General features: G+C 50.3%; 1 protein-coding gene across 4 annotated transcripts; it reads left to right on the forward strand.

Annotated features, from left to right (window-relative positions):
- The first annotated feature begins 143 nt into the window (after positions 1-143).
- Positions 144-18333, forward strand: GPX6 (glutathione peroxidase 6). Of its 4 annotated transcripts, XM_007092718.3 has the most exons (7): positions 144-185; positions 1755-1916; positions 2552-2737; positions 10325-10478; positions 15511-15628; positions 16116-16215; positions 17378-18332. In XM_007092718.3, exons 3-7 carry the CDS (start codon positions 2702-2704, stop codon positions 17573-17575), a joined length of 606 nt encoding a protein of 201 aa, XP_007092780.1. In that variant the 5' UTR covers positions 144-185; positions 1755-1916; positions 2552-2701; the 3' UTR covers positions 17576-18332. The 4 variants fall into 4 exon arrangements, with proteins under 4 accessions (XP_007092780.1, XP_042841383.1, XP_042841382.1 ...); XM_042985449.1 differs by lacking the exons at positions 144-185; positions 1755-1916; positions 2552-2737 and adding an exon at positions 6739-6866; XM_042985448.1 differs by lacking the exons at positions 144-185; positions 1755-1916; positions 2552-2737 and adding an exon at positions 8718-9213 and having other exon boundaries at positions 17378-18333.
- The last annotated feature ends 4052 nt before the right edge of the window (positions 18334-22385 follow it).

A 22385-nucleotide genomic window follows, 5' to 3' on the forward strand; every position in this document is an offset into this window, starting at 1 on the left:
AGTTTTCCACTATATGCAGATTTGTATATTTCTCTGTAGAGTTCTGTCAATTTTTAGTAACTTTTTTTTTTCTAGTAGGCTTCACACCCAGCACAGAGCCCAGTTCAGGGCTTGAACTCACAACACTGAGATCAAGACCAGGGCTGAGATTGAGAGTTAGATGCTTAACCAACTGAGCCACGCAGGTGACCCAGTTTCTGTCAATTTTTAATTTATATATTGTTAGTTCTGCTATTAGGTGCTTACAAACTTACAGTAATTATATCTTCCTGGTGAATTATATGCTTAATCAGTACGAAAAATTTTTCTAAATCCTTTGTTATCCATTTTGCCTTAAAGTCTACCTTGTCTGTAAACAACATAGCAAATTTTATTTTGGTTTATTTATGCTTAGTAACTTCTACCCTTTACTTCCAAGCATTATTTATCTTTCTGTGTTAGGTGTCTATTTTGTCTCTTCTGTTCTATATCCCATATTCTCTCATTCTAGTTTTCTTTTGAACTATTTGGTATATGTTTATTCCCCCTCCCCCACTCCCATAAGGTTGATGATTATATACACTTTGAACATTCTTTGAGATTACAAAATGCATCCGGGATATATGCATCCGGGATATATATCTGAATATATCATTCAGATTCTATTCATAAATAGTTAATCTGCCTCATTTTACCCTCTTTCTTGGCAATGTAAAGACCTTAGAATTTTATAACACTATATCCAATCTCTTGAATTATATAATTATATGGTATATTACTGTTGTGATTAAACATAGACATTACCTATCTAAATATATAAAGAAAAAGATGTTGTCCACATTGTCAATCTTCATAATACATTCACCATGATGGTTAATTTTATGTGTCAACTTGATTGGGCCATGGGGTGCCCATATATTTTGGGTGAACATTATTTCTGAGTGTGTCTGTGAGGGTGTTTCCAGATGAGAGTGACATATATACATATTTTTTAATTTTTTAAATTTCATTTAAATCCAAGTTAGTTGACATATAGTGTAATAATGGTTCATGAGTAAAATTTAGTGATTCATCACTCAGATGAAAGTAACATTTATTTATTTATTTATTTTGAGAGACAGAGATAGCGTGAGTGGGGGAGGGGCAGAGAGACAGAGGGAGAGAGAGAATCCCAAGCAGGCTCTACACTGTCAGCACAGAGCCCAACGCGGGGCTCGAACCCACAAAACCGTGAGATCATGACCTGAGCCAAAACCAACAGCCAGACGTTCAACCGACTGAGCCACCGAGGTGCTCCGGGAATAACACTTAAATTGGCAGCATGAGGAAAACAGATTGCTCTCCACAATGTGGGTGGGCCTCATCCTATCTGTTGAAAGTCTAAACATAAAAAAAAAAAAAAAAAAAATGGCTGAGTAAGAAAGAATTCTTTCTCTCTGCCTGTCTTCGAGCTGGAGCACCAGTCTTCTGCCTTCAGACTCAGACTAGAACTACATCAGCTGTCCCGGTTCTCAGCCGGCTGATAGCGGATCTTGGGACTTCCCAGCCTCCACAGTCACATGAGCCGATTCCTTATAATAAATCGCCCTCCCTCCCTCTCTGTCTCTCTACCTATACATATATACACAAACATAAATACACCTACATTGATACAGATATCTATATATTTATTTTTTAGATATCTACATATTTAATAGGAGATAAATGTAGATATAAAGAGGGATATATCTATATATTTATCTATATATTTATATTTATTTATATTTATCTCAAAGTGGCTTTGGAATTGGACAATGTGTGGAGACTCGAAGAATCTTGAGGTTCATGATAGAAAAAGCCCAAAATGCCTTACCTCACTGTTGCAGAAACAGAGATATGAAAGGCTGCTTGTGGTAAGGGCTCAGAAGGAGGAACACGTCAAGAGCAACTGGAAGAAGGTTCGTGACCCCTTCCTGGCGCTGCTCCAACCTCTGCTCCCGTTGTCGTATCTGTCCTGTCTTCTTAGCAAAATCTCCCTGCTTCCCTCCCCTAAGAATGTGTGTGATTGTATTTAGTGCCCACTCAGACCATCCGGGGTAATCCCTTTATTCCAAGATCCTTAACTTGATCACATCTGCAAAATCTGCCAGATAAGATAACGTCTGGGTTCCGGGGATTAACACCTGAAATCTTTGGGGGCCGTTACTTCAGTTACCACAGGGTCCGGATTTGGGATCAGAACATACTTGAGTGTGAGTCCCAGCTCGACATATTACTCGGCCTGGAACTTGGGGAGCTATTTGTTTTTACTCTGTATTTATATCCTTACTTATAACACGGAGAAATTTTTAACCTTATGGTTATTCTGGTGATGCTTTCATAAGAAAATCTACCTAAATATTCCTGCCACTCAGTAAACAGGGAGTTGATGCAGACTGATTCTCCTCCCTTTCTGTTCCTCGTACTCTGTTCGCTCCTTCCCCTACCCCCCTGATGTCCCCTCTCCCCTCACCACTGCTCTATTTCTCCTATCTTCTCCCCTTCTGGTTCTGCCGCCCCTTCTGAAGCCTGTGTTTCTACTCTGCTCCTGCAGGTCGTGTCCAGAGAGAGGACGAGTTGCCCCAACATAGGCTGGGAGCTGCAGGGACCTCCCAGGCCAGAACTTGGCGTGAACCATTGGTGGAGAGTCCCCTGGAAGAGGTGACACTTCCCAGCTTCCCTTTGTGGCCCCTGACTTGACCTGATGGCACAGGGACAGAGACCAGTGCTTGCTTTTCAGGTAAGGCCACCCGAGGCCAGAGGGGCAATCGCTCCACTTTCTGGGCCTCTGAAAGCCCATATATGAATTCAAGAAGCTAAAATATTCAAGCATTAAAATTTTAGAGGTTTCCGAGTCAATACTTTCTCTTTCCAGTCTTCCCAAGGTGAAATCTGGTCAAATTAAATCACCAAGAGGTCTGGTGGCCTCCTCTTAAAAGATGTGGAAATATGGGGGCACCTGAGTGGCTCAGTCGGCTGAGCATCCTACTCTTGATTTAGGCTCAGGTCATAATCTCACGGTTTGTGGGTTCGAACCACGCGATGGGCTCTGTGCTGACAGCTCAGAGCCTGCTTGGGATTCTCTCTCTCTCTCTCTCTCTCCCTCCCTCTGCCCCTCCCCTGCTTTCTCTCTTCCTCAAAATAAACAAACAAGGAAACAACCCAAAAGATGTGGAGAAATGAAAAGATACAAAGTGTCAAAGGCAGTGAAGATGTTCATCTCATAGTCCCAGATCCCTGCCCAGGTGACAGGCTTTGGCTTGCAGTGTCCCTTCCTTCCCAGGGAGGAGGAAGGCCAGACTCACAGAGGCTCTGGGACATCGCCTTGCTGGGGAGCGGTGGGTCTATGGAGGACGAGTCGGTTAACTCTTGTGGCTGCCACGGGGTCTCCAGCGCCCACAGTTGTGCGTGGACACGGGGGTGCTCCCTGGAACATGAGGGTGGGAATAGTGGACGTCGGCTTCACCTGGGAAAGGGCACGTTCCCCTGCACATGTTGTTTCCTTTGTCTCACTGAACACAAGAATGATCTCTCGGAGCAGATGAGGGTGGGATCTCTGGCAATGGTGGCAGGGCCCCCGAGGACACAGTTTCAGGACCAGCGGCCCTCCTGAAGGCCACAGCCAGCCTGGATCTGAGGCATCCTCAAGGGTAAGGCTGTAGTAGTCATGAACTTGGACAGAAATGTAACAGCAAAATCATCACTCTTCTCAAAATCCAAATACGTGTTGTTAGTGCATTTAAAGAAGTCAAAGAAGTTTTAAAATCAAACAAAAAGTTAGATTTGAAGCCAAGTAACATTTCTTTTTTTTTGAGAGAGAGCAGGAGTGAGTGGGGGAGGGGCAGAGAGAGAGGAAGAGAGAGAGAATCCCAAGCAGGCTCCATGATATCAGCGAGCAGCCCAATGTGGGACTTGATCCCACGAACCGTGCAATCATGACCTGAACCGAAATCAAGAGTCTGACACTTAACCGACTGAGCCATCCAGACGCCCCATGGCCATCCTTTTATAAAAAACGCCAGTCACATTGGATTAGGGGCCCACCTTACTCTAGTATGACCTCAACTTGTCACACTGGCAGCAATCCTATCTTCAAATAAGGCCACATTCTGAGGTCCAGGGGGTTAGGGCTTCAATATATCTTTTGGGGGAACATGATTCAGCCCATAACACCCTATGATCTGGGGCAGATCACTGATCTGCCTTAGGACCCCTCCCTATCATCTGGAGCAGATCATTGCCCCCCACCCCCACCCCAGGACCCCTCCCGATGTCCTGTAAACTGCTCAGTCCTGACTGGGTCACAGAAACAGCGATTGAGACAAACTGATCTGAGTCTCACCCTTTTCTGCCCTAGGCTTTAGCAGACCTGATCTTGGGTCCAGTTCAAGGCCTGGTCAAGCTCTTTAGGACCTGATTAGTATCTCAGGCCTCAGAGAGTTACCTCTGAAGTCTTATTTGATAGAACTGTGTCCCATTATTTTTGATAAAAATATGTAACTAATCTATCAAGAAACCTTTCAGGAACGATCCCAAAGTACTGGCCCAGGTTTTACCTAAGAGGTCAAGAATCAACACCCTGATAGGTGGACTTGGGGTGATGGAGCAAGTTCAATCTGCCAGAAACGTAGTATTTACAGAGTGAAGGATAGGCCCAGAAATTGGGCCGATGTCAAATCTGGAGTGCTCCATAGAATTTCAAATTAAAGGTGTAGGAATTAGGGAGGAACCAAAGCATTTTCAACATAAGAGTGGTGTCAACAAAGTTGATCTCCAGCAGATCATACAACAGAGGCGGAGCGTGGAGGAAGACGGACACAGAAGACTCTGGAAGGAAGGAGACAAGGGATGGACCAAAGCAAAATTCCTGGAAGCAGGTCAGGATGCAGGCTCCGAAGGAGGAGAGAAGGGAAATGGAGCCCTGACATTCATTCCGGTGGACCGGAGACAGGTGCATCCTGCCTGGTGTGCGCCCCACACCTTCACTCCTGGTTGCTGGAGGCCCCAACCCAAGGCGCTCGAAAGTCCACGAGGAATGTTGGAACGAGACCTGGGGAGCTGGGGTTTGGGGCCATCGGCCCTACTGATGATCTGGGATGAAGGGTCCTCACCACTCAAGGGAGGGTTACTGTATGATGAGCAAATGTCCCCATGAGAGATGGTGGGCATTTAGTCACAACTGATGAGCCATATGGGAGAAGACCAAGGGGCCTACAACAGGAACCCCGGGTTTGCTCTCATCTCACCATGACCCGCTGGTGACCTCCCTCCAGCCTCAGGTTCCTCGAGCACGAAGAGGAGTGTGTGAATGGCTGCTTGCCCGTGTCAGGCGCTGGGCTCAGTCCTGTATCGTTATCAGCACTGCTGAAGCCTAGCAGGTAGACACTATTATGCCCATATTACAGATGAGAAAACTAAGGTTCAGAGACCTGAGCCTTTTCTGCATCAAGGAGCTGGTCAGTGGTGCACAGGGGTCTTGAACTCAATGGTCTCCGGCACCTCATAGTCACCTCATAGTCTGCGGTTGGGCCATTATTTGGGGGCTGAGAGCGGGGAGAGGCCGGAGAGCCTGGGAGTGCGTGTAGGCCTGCACCCCCCCCCCCCCCCCCCGAGGGAGCCTTCTGCTCAGCTGCTGCAAATGTCCTGGGGACCTGCAGGCTGGAACAGGGATCAGCGACCAGGCCAGTTTACAGGCCCCTGAGAAGAGCCGGGAGATCTGAGCCGACGGGAAGCGTGTCTTTCCAGAGAGTTCGCCAGCCTCGGGGTCAGGCGCAGAGGCGCGCGCGGGTGATCCTGGCAGAGGCGGGGAGGAAAGGGCTTATAGCCGAGAAGGAAGGACTTAGCACCTCCGTTCACAGGGGTCTTTAGCCGAGCCGAGCCGAGCCGAGCCGGCGGGCAAACCGGCGGGAGCAGGTGGGAGAGCGGGTGAGGGCGCCTCTCCACCCAGTCACACGCCTTGCAGCGCCCCCGCCCGGTGTCGGTTAGGGCCTCGCAATGACAGGTGTTTCGGAGGAAGCGGGCAGGTGCTTTACAGAGAGAGACCCCAGCCCAGGGCCGCTCCGGACTCACAGTGTAGGTCGTTCTCTCCCGCGACCGCCCTGCAGGTGTGACCCCACCGCCCCCGGCTGCGCCACCTACGCGAACGAGGTCCTCTCCGGGGGACACTCGGGCCCCGCGGCCAGACTGCGTCATTAGGAAACACAGTGCGCCGTGACTACTGAAGGAGGTTTGGGACACAGGACCGAGAGGTACCGTCCTCCAGGACTGCGCTTCTCAAACTTTACTCCGCACACGAACCACGTGACGCTCGTTTTTGAAAAAGCAGATTCTGATTCAGTGGCGGCAGCTTCACTTCCAGAATGCGGGGAGCACCTAGGGGCGGCCGGTCACTTGGAGAGGGTGGGGACGGCACTTCCCGGTCCCAGAGAGTGGCCTCCGCCGCCACCCGCCCGGACACGTGCGCCAGAACAGGTGCAAGACGTCTCCCGGATGCACCCGGGCTAGCGGAGGGCGGTAGGCGCGAGGGAGGGGCGAGCGGGCAGGGGGAGCGGGGAAGGCGAGGGGAGGAGGAGCGTGCAGGGGCAGCGGGGAGGGGACAGGGAGAGTGAGGAGGGGAGGGGGCAGGTGCGTGCGCGTGCGTGTGTGTGTGTGTGTGTGTGTGTGCGCGCGTGCACGCCGCCCTGCGATTGGAGGGCGCGCCTTCGCCCCGCTCCCGCCGGGCGCTCAAAAGGGGCCGACGCTCCGGGGCAGCGCAGAGCCTCCTGGGCGAGTGCGCACCGGCCATGGCCCCGCCGCTCTGGGCTTCGTGCCTCTTCCCCCTGTTCCTGGGAGGCCTCGCTCAGCCGGCCTCGAAACCGCAGACCATGAGGGTGAGTGTCCCGTTGGGGACCCAGCGGACCGCAGCGCCCGACGACTCACCTGGCCTGCGGGGCCTCGTCCGAGGCCGAGGTGTCCGGAGCCCTGCTGAGCGGCCCCCTGCCGGGCGGTGGTGCCACCGCAGGTGGGACCCAGGCTGCCTGGGCGCCGCGCCCGTGGTCTGGAGCTCGTGGGAAAAGAGCTAGCTGATGCCGGGATGCACTCTGGGGCGTCAGGGTCAGGGAACAGGGGCTTCTTTTTCCCGGGGAATAATAAAACACACAAGGCCAGTATTTGTTGGCCCAATGTAATTTTAGGGGACGTGGGCTGGTGAGCAGCGGTTGGGGGTGGGGTGGGGGTCCAAAGCTTGTACCAGAGGAGGAGGATTTGCTCTCAGGTCGCAAAGCTCCTGATGCCCCGAAGTCCCCACACTGGAGGTCACCAGCCACCCTGTAAAACATGTGTGTACGAGCCTTAGGACACAGGGTGGGGACTCCGTAGGTGCCTTGAGGTACCGGCAGATTTGAACTTTAAAACCAGACAAATTCATTCAAAAACAGCCTCACTTGTGGCCTTAAACCAGTTACGTCCCTTTTTCTTGGCCTCCCCCTGGTCTGTAGAAGGTGGAGAATACCGTGGTAAAGTGCAGGGACCCCCAGACAACAACCAGAGGGGAGGCCCCCCATGAACAGTCAAGAAAGAAGTCTTGAGACGTTTTCAGTGCAGAAAGGTGGTTTTATTATAGCACAGGGACAGGACCCGGGGACAGGAAGAGCTGCACTGGGGTTGTGAGGAGTGACTGATCACAGGAGGTTGGGGGACAGCATAAGGGTCAGGAATTTGGAAGCAAGGCTTCCAAGACCTTGAGGGGCGAGCTGCTGTTACGATAAGGTTAGTTATTACTGTTTAGTAAGACCTCAGTCCTGAGACCCTCCAGATGTGTATTGATCCGTATGTTTGGTGACAATTGCTAACGTATATGTAGGGGGGTGTTTGTGGTTAGTGAAGTCACACTGACCAGAGCAAAGCTGCAGTGGTAAAACGTGAGAGGAAGTCTCGCAGGAGCTGTAGGAGTGTTACGGTCTACATGCCTCGGGAGCCCTGCCTGGAGACTGCGAGCCACAGCAAAATTCGGCCTTTGTTCGTTCTTCTCCCATCACCCGCAAAGTTTCCGATTCCGCAGGTCTCGGGAGAACCCAGGAACTTCCGTTGCTAATATGTCCCCAGGTGATACTTGTCTAGGTCCGCAAACCACTTTGAGCGCTCTGCCATTTGGGTCCCTGTGATGTGTAAGATGACGCATATAAAATGCCCAAAGACTGGTAGCTGTTGTAAGAGCATTTCCCCTCTCTGAGAGGACAAGACGCAACCTGTGGGAGGCATCCGGTCTGTGCCAGCCACTACCGCCTGGTTGGGGTGGACTCGCAGCGGTAGAAAGCCATCCTCTGAATAAACGGCTGCATTTTAGGGTATCCTGATCCCTTCAGACTGGAGCAGAACTCACCTTGGAGTTGGGAAGGTCCACCCTTCAAGTGTACGGCTTTCTTGGGGTTCTGTATCCCACTTACGGGGTGATACCCACGTGAGAGACAAAAGCCGGGAGTTGTTGTTGAGCCCAGAGGTAAGGTCGCGTGAAGGCAAGAGGTGCACGCATCACAGTTCTTGGAACGATTTCAGTGTGTGTGTATGTGTGTGTGTGTGTTACTGTTTATTTTTGAGAGACGGAGAGCATGAGCAGGGGAGGAGCAGAGAGAGAGGGAGACAGATTCCGAAGCAGGCTCCAGGCGCTGAGCTATCAGCACAGAGCCCAATGTGGGCTGGAACCCACCAATTGTGAGATCATGACCTGAGCTGAAGTTGGTCGCTTAACCCACTGAGCCACCCAGGCGCCCCTCCATGTGATGTTTTAAGTTAAGTAGCAAAAAAGGCAACTAGTAGGAAGGGTTTGCGTGGAGCCAAGGCAGAGGCACAGGAACACAGGCGCACGGATGACAGCATCTTAGGGGCGTTCGGAGGCCAGCGTTCCCAGACGTTTGGATCAACGTGTGTGCTCCGGTGTGGACGAACGGGCGGACACCTAGAGAAGGCGCCTGCCCAGGGTCACCTCCTCCTCCAGGACAGTGAGGAAGCAGCTACAGACTCGAGAAGTGGACAGCATGTGGCCTTTCCTTGCGGAAGCTCGTCCATAGGCGGTCCCCTTACTGCTCCAGGCCGTCCTTTATGGACCAGATCCCTGGAGGCTCCCGCTCCATTGTTCTAGAATCCTCTGACTTCTGTGCAGTCTCCGGGGGTCTGACATCTCCTCAGACAAGAGCAGTCCAGCCTGTCATCCGGCCCGGTCTGCCTGGAACACGGCTGCTTGTGGGTGGGCAGCTCCTTCCCCTGTGTCCCATTTCATCCAGGAGCAGTCACGGCTGTCCACAACAGGGGGCAAGAAAGATGAGTTCTGCAGCAGTGGGCACCGCACTGGCAAGGCTCTGGGCACGGCCTCCATGGGACCCAGATGGAGAACACGTTATTGGCCCAGCTCTGGGGGAAGGAAATCACAGTTTAAGAACGTATAGATGAAAAATGGATGTAAAACCGCAGAGATCTCTTAAGCAAACTCTAGAAGGGCTGGGATGACTGGAGCATGGTGTTAGTGTGCAGTGTCAGAGCACAGGGGACACTCGTACTGATCTTCCAGGGACGGCTAGAGCGTCACACGTGCACACACACATACACACATGTTCGTGTGCACATACATACATGTGTGCATGCATGCAGACATATACACACATGCATTCACATGCATGCACACACACGTGCACATAAATGCACATGTGTGTGCCTACACATATGTGCATGCGCATATATACACATGCACACACATACAAACATACACACATGCACATACAGGCACTTTTTTTTTTAAAGATTTTATTTTCAAATAGTCTCTACACCTGAGGCACCTGGGTGACTCAGTCGGTTAAGCCTCCAACTTCAGCTCAGGTCCTGATCTCATGGCTCATGAGTTCGAGCCCCGCGTCGGGCTCTGTGCTGACCGCTCAGAGCCTGGAGCCTGCTTCAGATTCTGTTTCTCCCTCTCTCTCTGCCCCTCCCCCACTCATGCTCTGTCTCTCTTTCTCTCTCTCTCCTTCAAAAGTAAGTAAACATTTTTTAAAAATTAAATAATCTCTACACCAAATGTGGGCCTCAAACTCACACCCCCAAGATCAAGAGTCACATGCTCTACCGACGAAGCCAGACAGCCCCCCCCCACACACACAAAAAGGAATGTCACTTACAAGACACACATTCTAGTGGTGGCCTCGCCATAACTAAAAATATTGCTGGAAAAAATGTCCTCAGTTCTTAGACTTCCATGGTACTGCATGAAAGACCGTCAAGCACTTTGCAAAAATCCACGGGTGTTGGGGATCATTGTTTATGTCAATATCATCTCATTATGGTTGTTTTTGTTACATTCCAGATGGATTGCTATACGGGGGTGACAGGCACCATCTACGAGTACGGTGCCCTCACGCTCAGTGACGGGGACTACATCCAGTTCAAGCAGTACGCGGGCAAGGTCGTCCTCTTCGTCAACGTGGCCTCCTACTGTGGCTTGACAGCTCAGTATCCTGGTAAGAACTCGTGTTTCAATTCTTTTGGAACCAGCTTTGTCAGATGGCCACATCCTAATTCCAGAGGTTTTCCCAATTTGCCATTGGGGGAGGGGGTGGTGATCACATGCGTCCGTCCCCCTCAGTCCTGCCACCACTCTACTCCTTGGGGGCCAACAGAATTATCTCCAGATCTGAGAAATAAGATTCTCCCGAAGATGCAGTCAGAGGCCAGGAACGTACCTGTCACCAAACGAGGTGGTTTGTTCCTCGACGCCCTGAGGTAGAACATTTACTGTGGGGAACCATGGGGCTCCTCAGTAAGAAGGTGCTGGAAAGAACTTATTTGAGAATCTGGGCTTGTGTTAGGTGCTCTGGGGCAGAATTCAAGGGGTGGAAGCTTTGCCCTGAACTGGATGCTGTCAGGAAGTGAAGAAGTGGGGACAGTTCTGTGACAATGATTAAGATACACCTTCATAGGGGCGCCTGAGGGGCTCAGTCGGTTAAGCGTCCAACTTTGGCTCAGGTCATGATCTCGCGGTCTGTGAGTTCAAGCCCCGCATTGGGCTCTGTGCTGACAACTTGGAGCCTGGAGCCTATTTCAGATTCTGTGTCTCCCTCTCTCTCTGCCTCTCCCCCACTCATGCTCTGTCTCTCTCTGTCTCAAAAATAAAATAAAACATTAAAAAAAATTAAAAAAAAAGATACACCTTCATAGGGGCACCTGGGGGGCTCAGTCGGTTAAGTGTCCGACTTCAGCTCAGGTCATGATCTCACTGTTCACGAGTTCGAGCCCTGTGTCGGGCTCTGTACTGACAGCTCAGGGCCTGGAGCCTGCTTCAGATTGTGTGTGTGTGTGTCTCTCTCTCTCTGCCCCTCCCCCACTCATGCTCTGTCCTTCTCTCTCAAAAATATACAAACATTAAAAAAAAATTTGTCTCAGTAGATCCTATCTATGAGGTAGGAGGATAAAATAAGGCTAAAACTGTAGCCAGTGAAGAAGCAGAAGTCCCTTACATTGACAAGAATAGGGAAATTTGGGGCATTTTGCGATTTGGACAGGGTTCATGTTTTGTCTGTGTGACAATGTGATTATGGAGCGGTCTTGTTTTGTCTTAAGTCCTCGTGGTCCCGTGTTGTGCGACACTGATGTCCTGTGTAACTGTACCAGGGAAACGCCAAGCCGTGGCTGGACTCCCAGGCCAGAGCCTGGCTTTCAGGGGCCGCCTCTGTCTTTCTTGCCCGCTGGTGACAACAGCAGAGAGGACTGATCTCTGATCTTTTGGAAAACACTCGGGTTCCACGGCACTGCCACAGGACACAAGAGGGAGATGTGGTTTTCTAAGCGATGATCTTTGGTGTGGTGGCCGTTTGGGAAGATGCTGTATCTCTCCAAACCTGGCCCGACCTTCTGCCACGCCTGAGGTGGATTCTTTCTTTCCGTGAGCTCCTGGGGAAGACTCTGGGTTCCCTGTTGGTCCAGACGTGGTTATTTAAAGTTTTAGATGGATTGCAGTAGAGATAAATGCAGTTTCTGACACACCAAGAATTTTTCTGCCTTTTTAAAATGCTTGTTTTCAAGGTTAATTCAAAAGGTTAAGTGCATCAAACGCTACAAAGAACGGAATCAAAATAATACAGGAACAGCTTTTAAGAAGAATGTTTCACATGTTGACATGTCCACATTGATATCTATTCAACTGATCAAAAACAAATTTCCTGGGCGCCCAGCCTAGGCAGCTTAGTCAGTTGGTTAAGCGTCCGACTCTTGATTTCGGCTCAGGTCGCAATCCCGTGGTGTGTGAGATCGAGCCCCATGCTGTCAGTGTGGAGCCTGCTTGGGATTCTCTCTCTTTCCCTCTCTCTGCCCCTTCCCTGCTCACGCTTTCTCTCTCTCTCTCTCTCTCTCTCTCTCTCTCTGTCTCTCAAAATAAATAAATTTTTAAAAATTTTTAAATAGAAAGTCCCATCGATTTGTCCTTTTTTCTTTTTATTCCCATCAATTTGTCTTAATGAAACTTCAATAATAAGAAATCCAAGAACTTTCTCTTTTTTTTTTTTTAAGTTTTAATTTAAGTAATCTCTATACCCCATGTGGGGCTTGAACTCACAACCCCAAGATCAAGAGTCTCACACACTTCTGACTGAGCCAGCCAGGCGCCCCCAGGAATTTTCTCTTTTAACACCACTTAAATTTAAGTACATTGCAACCTCATCTCTAAGATACGTGGTTCACTATATTTTGATATTTTATTTTATTTTATTTTATTTTATTTTATTTTATTTTATTTTATTTTATTGTTTAATGTTTATTTTGAGAAAGAGAGAGAGAGAGTGCAAGTGGGGAGGGGCAGAGAGAGGGAGACACAGAATCCAAAGCAGGCTCCAGGCTCTGAGCTGTCGGCACAGGGCTTGAACTCACAAAGCATGAGATCATGACCTGAGCTGAAGGCAGATTCTTAACTGACTGAGCCACCAGGTGCCTCTAAATTTTGATATTTTAAAATTAATACTTAGCAGGTGCTATGGTCTGAATGTTTGTGTCCCCCCAAAATTATATGTTGAAATCCTAATGCCCAATATGATGGTGATAGGAGATGGGGCCTTCAGGAGGTACTGAGGTCATGAGAGTGGAGCCCCCATGGAGGGATTAGACCCCACAGAACACCCAACCCTTGCACCGTGGGGGGACACAGGGAGAAGGTCACAAGGGTGGGACCCCCATGGAGGGATTAGACCCCACGGAACGCCCAGCCCTTGCACCGTGGGGGGACACAGGGAGAAGGTCACGAGGGTGGGGCCCCCATGGAGGGATTAGACCCCACGGAACGCCCAGCCCTTGCACTGTCGGGGGGACACAGGGAGAAGCCGGGCAGTGTGCAGTCTGTAGAGTAGAGAGTCTTTGCCGGAAACCACCACAACGGCACCATGACCTCCGGCTTCCAGTTTTCAGTTCTGTGAGCAATACACTGTTATTGTTCATCAGCTTCTAGGTCTATGGTATTTTGTTACAGCAGCCTACAAGGTCTAACACGGACGGGGCTGCTTGATTTAGGCAAAATTATATGAATTTTATAATTATATCTAATATATATTATAATTATATGTATATAATTATATAATGTACATAATTTAATTAAATATAATATTTAAATTATATAGTTATATGTAACATAAAAGTATATTATATATATTATAATTAGTTAATTTTCGAAGAACCACAAAAAAAAATGGTTCACATTCACCAAGGGACTCTAAAGACTTTTTAAATTTAGTGGTGAAATTGTGTATAAAAAGATACTCTCAAAAGCACAGATTATGAAAAGATCTTACATTTAAAATAGTTTGGGGGGGGTCACTTTATATTTATTATTTTTTTATGTACAATTGGCCCTAGGAAAAACCCTGAAAAGCTACAGACTAAATTTTTACTTAATTTTTACAACACCTCAGGATCTAATTATAAGAGCCTAAATAACAGTTTAATATCACTTAGCAAGTAGCAATTTTCTCCCTTCAAACAGTTAAATTGGAAACAATATAGTAAGTTTAAAAGTTATGACGTTTAGGGGTGCCTGGCTGGCTCAGTTGGTAGAGCCTGTGACCTTGATCTCAGGGTCATGAGTTCAAGCCCCACACTGGGCATGAAGCCTACTTAAATTAAAAAAGCAAAAACAAAGTTGTGATGTATAAACAGCAATTCCGTGGAATGAGAATCTGCTTTTAAATGTTCAGTTTTAATTTAAATTTGTTCTGAAAAGGGACTGTATTCACAACATTTAAAATGTAAAAGATACAAAAGGCTTTAACAGTGCAAACATCCACATTTCTTTCTTTTTGGGAAACCACTGTTATCCGTTTAGGGTGTAGACTTTCATAAACCTCTAATGTCTATGCAGGCAGATACCTCTCTCCTGTAGAAATACACGAATACACACGTGCAGTCCCGCACCTTGCTTTTTCACATAATCAAGCATCTTGGATGTTATTGTGTATCAGTGCGTGATGAGTTTCCTCATCTACTCGAAGGCATAGTTTCCACTCTGTTGCTGCGATGTAATTTATTAAACTAGCGCATGAGAATCGTAAAGAGCGTCTCATTCACACTTTACTCCAGTTGGGGAAATTGAGAGAGTTAAAGGAATCCGCCGAAGCATTAGAGCCAGGATCGGCTAGGTGTTTCTGCCACAGGAAGGGACTGTTCTTGAGGGTTAAAGACAAAGGTGAGTACGGACGGTCGCTGAAGAAACATACACAAACAGGAAGGCACTGTCACTTAAGAAGAGGTTTTGGGGGGAGGCAGCCGCGGCAGAGCACAGGGCGGAGTCTGCGTGGACTGACTGGCACTGGTAATGCGGACCGAATACGTGGGGACTGAGAGTGGCTGACGATGAGATGCTGGCAGGGTCTGGACACAAGTCAGCAGCTTCTGGCAGCAGGAGAGCACAGGAGTTTGTGGTCTGGAATCCCCGTGAGCGTTCCAAGGAAGCAGAGTAAACAAGAGGGGAGAGAATGCTCTGGAACCAGGCTCTGAATTTCTGCGCCCAGGTGACAGTACCCGAGAGTGCTCCTGGGAGGAGGCCTGGGCATCAGGTGTGTGGTCATGGGGCATCGTGGGGGGTGAGTAGCTTGTCCATTTTGTTTGCCTTTGCCTTGAAAATTTTTGACCAGTCAGTCAGTCTACCACTAAGGAAGGGGGCAGTGGCATTTAAATCTTACTTCCACTCAGAATCACACAGGCCCCCGCCCCTGCCCCTTTCCTCACCCCTGCCCCACAGGGCTAACCGACCTGTGCTTTCTAACAAGCACCCCCACTGGATGACGCAGCAGAGCCACTTACGGGAACCACCACACAAGAACAATGGCCGCTGTTTGGGTCTGTTTCTGGAAACTTCCGTTCCGGCTTCTTGCTCTGCCTCCTCAGTCTCTGTAACCTTGAACTTCTCGCTCATAGTCCTCAGTTTATTCATATGATCAATGGATCCATCCAGTGGTCTTTCCCTGTGCAGGGTGGCCTGCAGGCCAGTCTGCCCATGCTGCTGTCTTCCCACAGAACTGAACGCACTTCAGGACGAGCTGAAGCACTATGGCGTGGTCGTGCTGGGCTTTCCGTGCAACCAGTTTGGAAAACAAGAACCAGGAAAGAACTCAGAGATCCTTTCTGGGCTCAAGTGAGTGCCTGCTGGGACCCTGCAGAGACCCTGCCAGGATTTCCCTTCCTCCTTCTGCCTGGAGGCCGGCTTCCTCTGGAAACTTCCAGGGTGGGTGGTGGATCGTTGGGTCCAAAAACATCATTGTGAAGCTTTGCGTGCAAACTTGCCTGCTGGCCGTGCTCAAGCATTCGCTCTGCCTTGAGCTCCTTGATAATGACATGAGGGGAATGTCCAATGGAAAAGAAGTACGGGACGACGGCAGGAATGTGGGCAATAAAAATGAATCGGGATCCTGACCTTAAAATATGCCTTCCAGTTTTCTTGGAAGTCTCTACTGGCTCCATAATGCATGACGTCCTGACTCCCAGAGACCTCTCTTTCCTCACCTTCCCTGTCTTCCGTGTCTCCCTCTTTATCCTAACTTTTGTGGTAGAGTTATGGTGGCCTTCGCCATCCCTCCTTGTCCTAACTTGCGCCCTCTTGGGAACACGCTGGTTCATTGCAGGTATGTGCGTCCAGGTGGCGGCTTCGTCCCCAGCTTTCAGCTCTTTGAGAAAGGGGATGTGAATGGAGAAAACGAACAGAAGGTCTTTACCTTCCTGAAGGTGAGTGCCCACACACCTGGCAGGCGTTGGTCATAGGCAGAGATGCCCCGAAAGCATGGGGCTCGTTTTGGATCGAGGTTGGACTCCTTGGAAAGAAATGCCTAGATAAGTTCAAGAATCATGGCAATGTCCACGGTGAGGCTTGAGCTTCAACTACAGGAAACGTAACCTGTGACAGTCCTGATGTGGACCAGCGCCCCTTACTGAAGGGTAGCGATTCACTCTTCGGTGGTCGTTTATGGAATCCCCATAGGTATGAGGATCTCTGCCCACTGGGAGCCCAAAAGTGCTAATAGGGCCCAGCCCTTCCCTGGAGGCTCCTCTCCAGTCAGGGAGACGGACATGGAATTCATGGAATTCATAACGTAGAGTGCGTATGGCAACTTGTCTTAGCGTCACCGAGTCTTAGAACCACCCAGGTTCTCTTAGGCCACAGGTTCCCACATGCTGGTCTGCCAAACAAGTCTGGTCCCCGTTGAAATTTTCACCCATCCATTGCAAACTGAAGAAAAAAAAAAAAGGCAATGTGGGGAGTTTTTCGCAAAGCTCAGCTCCTTGAATCTAAAAGACCGTCATTTATTCTGATATTAAATTATTTGTTAAATCCTATAAATTGCCATTTCTGTTGCTCAAAAATGGTGATGCTATTGATATTTCTTCGACCTAATCCTTTCAAAGTCTGCTAATTTTAAATTTTACAGTTAGGTAGACTTTTGATTTTTCTTACTGTCAAAATAAATGTGGGTTATTCTACATTCATCTCCGGAAAATAGTTACTAAACCTTTACCACCCTATGCAGCCCCAAACTCTGGGAACCGCAACTCTAAACCGAACCATTTCTCTTTTCGGGTAAGAAAACCAAAGCTATAGAAATGGTAGGACTTGGCAAAGAAAACAGAAGCTATTATTTTACTGAAGCACCATGATGTAACCATGGGAGAGGCAGACTGGGAAGGGAGGAGTATTTTCTGTCATACTGTCTAGCTCTTGGTTGTTGTACTGGTGATGTTGCATTGAAATGTGTGGTTCACTGGGGGCACGTCGGGGGTTCACATGTTGACACGTGGATGGTGAGTACTCTGGGGCTCCAGATAAAACTGGACCTTACAGAAGCACAGGGGGAAAAAAAAACCTTTTCTCTTTTTCATCTCTCTGCTCCAGAACTCCTGCCCTCCGACCTCGGATCTTTTGGGCTCACCAGACCAGCTGTTCTGGGAGCCCATGAAGGTCCACGACATCCGCTGGAACTTTGAGAAGTTCCTGGTGGGGCCCAACGGGGTCCCTGTCATGCGCTGGTTCCACAAGGCTCCCATCAGCACCGTCAGATTGGACATCCTGGAGTACCTGAAGCAGCTATAAACCAAGTAGAAAGGCCCAGAGGCCGTCAGAAAAAGCCACCTGCCTCCCACCTGAAGGACGTGGTTGAACACTGGGTCCATCTTTGCTCCACATGCCTTCCTACCCAGCGTCCCTGTGACCCCGCCATCTTGGATATGCGTGCGTGTTGCTGTGCGTGTGCTGGTGCGTGTGCTTGAGAACAAGGCAACGAAAACCTATCTCCCCAGCTCTCTGCTCCCCGAATATCAGGTTTTTTCCACTGCATTGCAAAGGAAAAGCAGATTTCCGGGTAGATGGCTCAGACTACCAAATATCCCTGAAAAAGGTGATCCCCAGGAGTTCTGGCGTCTGTCCTTCCCCATCCTGGAGGTTTGAAGAAAGCAGGAACTGGCAGCAAGACCCTCAAGACCCCCTTCATAACCTCTCCTGTCCTTGAAGATAGCCCTGGGGTGGAAGCTCTTCCTCTCCCAAGTGAGGCCTTCTGTCCCCCACACCCTGCACATTCCTACAGGGCCTCTGAAGTCCGGGTGAGGGTGGAAACCTGGGGTCCCTGAAGGAAGGCAACTCCCTGATGGGGGCCCCCGGCCCCTCTGGGTTGGACCTACCCAAGCTTCCTTGGCCCCTGTCCCTTAGTGGTTCCAGGGCAGGGATGTCCCTTCATTCTGAAGCTGGGGCTTTGTCCTCACCCTGAGCCTCCCCCGCCACACACATACCTCTTCTCATCACTGACTCAAATAAAGGAAATTCTGCAGCAGAGTTGGTTTCCCGAGGTGTCTCCCCGCTCCCGGATTACATCCCTGCACCCTCAGTATTTTGTGTTTCCCACATGCACTCTGGATGCTTCCCTGGCCCATCCAGACACCAGGTGAGGCTGGCGGCTGTAACCGTGGACACTGACCTTGCAGAGGCAGCCGCCCCTCCCACTGGGGTCTCCTGGGGGCCCACATGTGAGGTAGCCCTGCTTCTCTCCAAAGACACAAACATTCTGTAAAATTCCTGCTCACAGTTAAAAATCTAAAAACACAGAAAAATGGAAGAAAAGTGAAACAAAATGCCCCCCAATCAGGGGCAAAGAACGTGCTGGGATGCCCCGTCCAGCGGCTGTTTTATCACCGGGGTTCAGCCCTTTCTGCGAGCACAGACTGCAGAACACCAGAAACTAGGAGAGGCTTGTACGAGGAAGTGAAGCAAAATAGCTGTTTTTCTTTTCCCTTTCAGAAATTACTTTCAACAAATTTCAATTTTTTTTTGCACTTTAAATATTTTTTTGCACTTAAAATGTAGAGGGAATTTAAGTGTCAGTGGTGAGACATGATCATCGGCTGTGCGCCGGGATGGAAGCAATCCCTGACTTAACCTCTGTGTAGAACGTGCAAACTGGCAAAGCCAGCGATGGCAGGGGAAGAGATTCAGACCTGGGGACTCCAGCTTCCAGAAGGAACAGGTGCTCTGGGAGCCCAGGAACGCAGGCGTTCACGCGGTCCTCGGGGAAGACCTGGCCTCCTGGAGGAACTGCCGTGGAGACTCTTGGGGTCTGGCCTCCAGGGCTGGGCTGCGTCTGACCTCAGAGGAAAATGTTTTCCCCACATTTGGATGTTTTGTCTTCTTGCACTCAAAATCCAGTCAGGAAAACAAAGCCTGGCCGTCTGTGGCGTCCCCTCTGGATGTGAGACCCCCAGAGGCCTCGCCAAGCAGGGAGGGAGTGAGGAGGGGCTGCAGGGCCTCTCCGGTCACGGTGGGAGATGTGTTCCTTGTGGAGTTTCTCCTGAGAACCCCCAGGGACCGTAGCAAGGCCTCAGAAGCTTCCACACCTGTTACTATTTTCCGATGAGGATCATCAGGGGCCAGGAAGTGGGTGCAGGAGGCGGGGGCCACTCGAGGTTCCAGTTCAGCGTAAAGCAGAGAACTGCTGTGTGAGAGTGAGCGCTCCGGGCAGCAAGTCCCCAGTCCGTGGGAGAGTCCCGAAGCCAAGAAGGAAGAGGGCTCGGCTTCCCCGAGTGGTTACGCTGAGCGTCTGTGACAGGCTCCATCCTGTAGCTGCTGTGAAAAATGCAGGTTCCCTCCGCGATGCCTCCCCCCAGGGCTGACCCTGCAGGGAATCCTTGATGCCCCCCCAAGGCTGACCCTGCAGGGAACAGAAAGGCTGATCTGAGGCCAGAGAAGCGGGGGAACTTCCTGGCGCTGGGAGGTCGGGGAACTGGGGCAGGTGTGGGGGCAGGTGTTGAAGAGGATGGTGGCAATGATGAGGAGAATGTAGAAGTCTTTATAAAGGGGGGATCCGGAGATAAAGTGCCCGCTTCTCCCCTCCTCACCGACCACTGTGACAGATCTTGGTCCCCTGGGAAAGCCACACACAGAACCTTCCGGGAGCGGGCGGGCTGCGCAGGACTGCTCAGGTCCGTTAAGGAAGTTGGAACCTTACTGTTGCCGTCTTGGTGCTCATCATGACCTCACTGGCTCTATTATTGCTGCGGAGTTTTTTCTTCCAACCAGAAGTTCCCACAAACTATCATGCAAATTAGATACACTTGGTGCAGTGTTTTCACAGGCATCTACCCCACCAGCCACCTAACAGGTGTCTGAAATGACTATTGCTCTGCAGATCACAAAACCTTTGAGGACAGTCCCCAGGCGGGATGGGGGGTGGGGTGCGGTTTCCAAAGTCCAGGGAACCAGGACTCAGACCCTCTAACCGCCTACTCCCAGAGTTGAGATGCGGCCACTCCCGGAGGCCAGACCCCAACACACTCTCCCTCCGGCAGTTACCACGTAGAAACCAGGCCTCCCCGAGGACTGCGTGAACATTGGCGTTCCTGGGCTTTGGGAGCACCTGTTCGTTCTGGAAGCCGGAGTCCCCAAATCTGAGAAAGGGAGGGCCAGGGTCCATGCCAGAGCACATCGGATCTCATCCTGTGACTCCCACAAATACCCCTTGACTTGGCTTCGGTTCCCAGGAAGCAGACTGAGACTGAGATGTGGACACATGTCGCTTACTGAGTGGTCTGAGAAGAAGGGACCAGTGATGCAGGATGGGGCAGAGGAAGGAAGAAGATAACGCGGGATTTCTGCTGGAGATTACCTCGGGATAAAGCCCGCTATCATCATTCCACCTTGAAGGAAGAGGGATGGTCTTTTGTAACTCAGGTCAGTCAACCATTGCTGTGGGGTCGCCCCCAGCCCCAGGGTGAGACCTCCAGGTGAGGTGACTCCTCTGGCTGGAAGGGACAGCTGGGAGCCACAGGCGGGGGCAGGGGCACCATCCTGCCAAAGCAGACCTGGGTAAGGCCATGGAGACTGCCCACTACCCTCCACAGTTCCTTACCCAGAGGGACCCCCGAGAGTCTCCACCCACCCACGTGTTCCCCTCCTCACCCTCCATCCACAGGGAGTTCATTCTCTCGGCGATGTGTCCTGACCAGGACCAGCAGCAACAGCATCACCTGAGAACTTGTTAGAAACGCAGTTCTGAGGGGCGCCTGGGGGCTCAGTCGGTTGAGCGTCCGACTTCAGCCCAGGTCATGATCTCGCGGTGCCTGAGTTGGAGCCCCGCATTGGGCTCTGTGTTGTCAGCACAGAGCCTGCTTCACATCCTCTGTCCTCCTCTCTCTGCCCCTCCCCCCTCGTCTCAAAAATGAATAAACATTAAAAATATTTGACAAAGAAATGCAGTTTTTAGCTCGCTCCCAGACTTACTGAATCAGAAACTCTGGGGGTGAGAACAGCAGTGTGTGCTTTAAAAGGCCTTCCGCCTGGGTGGCTCAGTAGGTTAAGCCGCCGACTTCAGCTCAGGTCATGATCTCACGGTCCATGAGTTCAAGCCCCGCGTCGGGCTCTGTGCTGACAGCTCAGAGCCTGGAGCCTGCTTCTGCTTCTGTGTCTCCCTCTCTCTCTGCCCCTCCCCTGCTCATGCTCTGTCTCTCTCTGTCTCAAAAATAAATAAACGTTAAAAAAAATTTTTTTTAAATAAAAAAAAAAATAAAAATAAAAGGCCTTCCGGGCGATCCTAGTATATGCTGCCCTGGGGAGTGGAGGCTGTGCACAAAATGCTGGCGTCTTGACACAGGATGAAAGAATTGCCCCTGCACTTCACGTGGTCGCCCACTGTGCTCAGCCCCAGCCCCACTGCCTCCCCCGTTCAGCCGGTAGGTGTTCCTAAGACCCAGGGTCGACATGGACCGTTCAGCCATCCCCCGGCTGTCAGTGCCCTCAGTGTCTGACCTCTGTGGTCTCCACGTGGGCCCAAATTCAAGGTGTATCATCACACACACCTCCTTGACCAGACCTTGGTCAGGCTCCTCCGATCCCCCTTCTCAACTAGGACTTGACGTTGGCCAGGCTTTGCCAAGAATCCTGCTACGTCTCAGTAGTGCTTGGCCCACTTCTCCTCACCCTGCGTGTCAGCTGTAAGTGCCCACACGTCCCCGCTGTGTGCAGAGCGGAGTTCAGTCTGGCTCCCCTATTTCCAAACTTTGGGCTCTGTTGCAGATGTCTTAGATAAAGTCTTCTGTCCGTTTGAACAAGTCAGAACAATTTTCCTTTATCTTCCCAAAGACTCAGACTTGCAATGTGATTTGGAGCCCGGGAAAAGTCTCACTTTCTCTTCTCCCGTCACCACCCCGCCTGCCAGCCCACCTCACCCGCTGCTCTGACTACAGAATTTTCTCTTGCTTTCCTCAGGTTTCAGGTCAGAAACATTATTTTCTTTGAATCTGGGAAGTTCCTGATAGAGATTCTGTTCCCCTTCCCCCCCCTCCCCGCCCAAATTTTCCTTGTGAAATCACACAGACTACCCACCCTTTTGTTCTTCTAAAAGGAAAGAGCAACGTACGTT

The sequence above is a fragment of the Panthera tigris genome, chromosome B2, assembly GCF_018350195.1.
Source record: "Panthera tigris isolate Pti1 chromosome B2, P.tigris_Pti1_mat1.1, whole genome shotgun sequence".
Classification (NCBI taxonomy): Eukaryota; Metazoa; Chordata; class Mammalia; order Carnivora; family Felidae; genus Panthera; species Panthera tigris.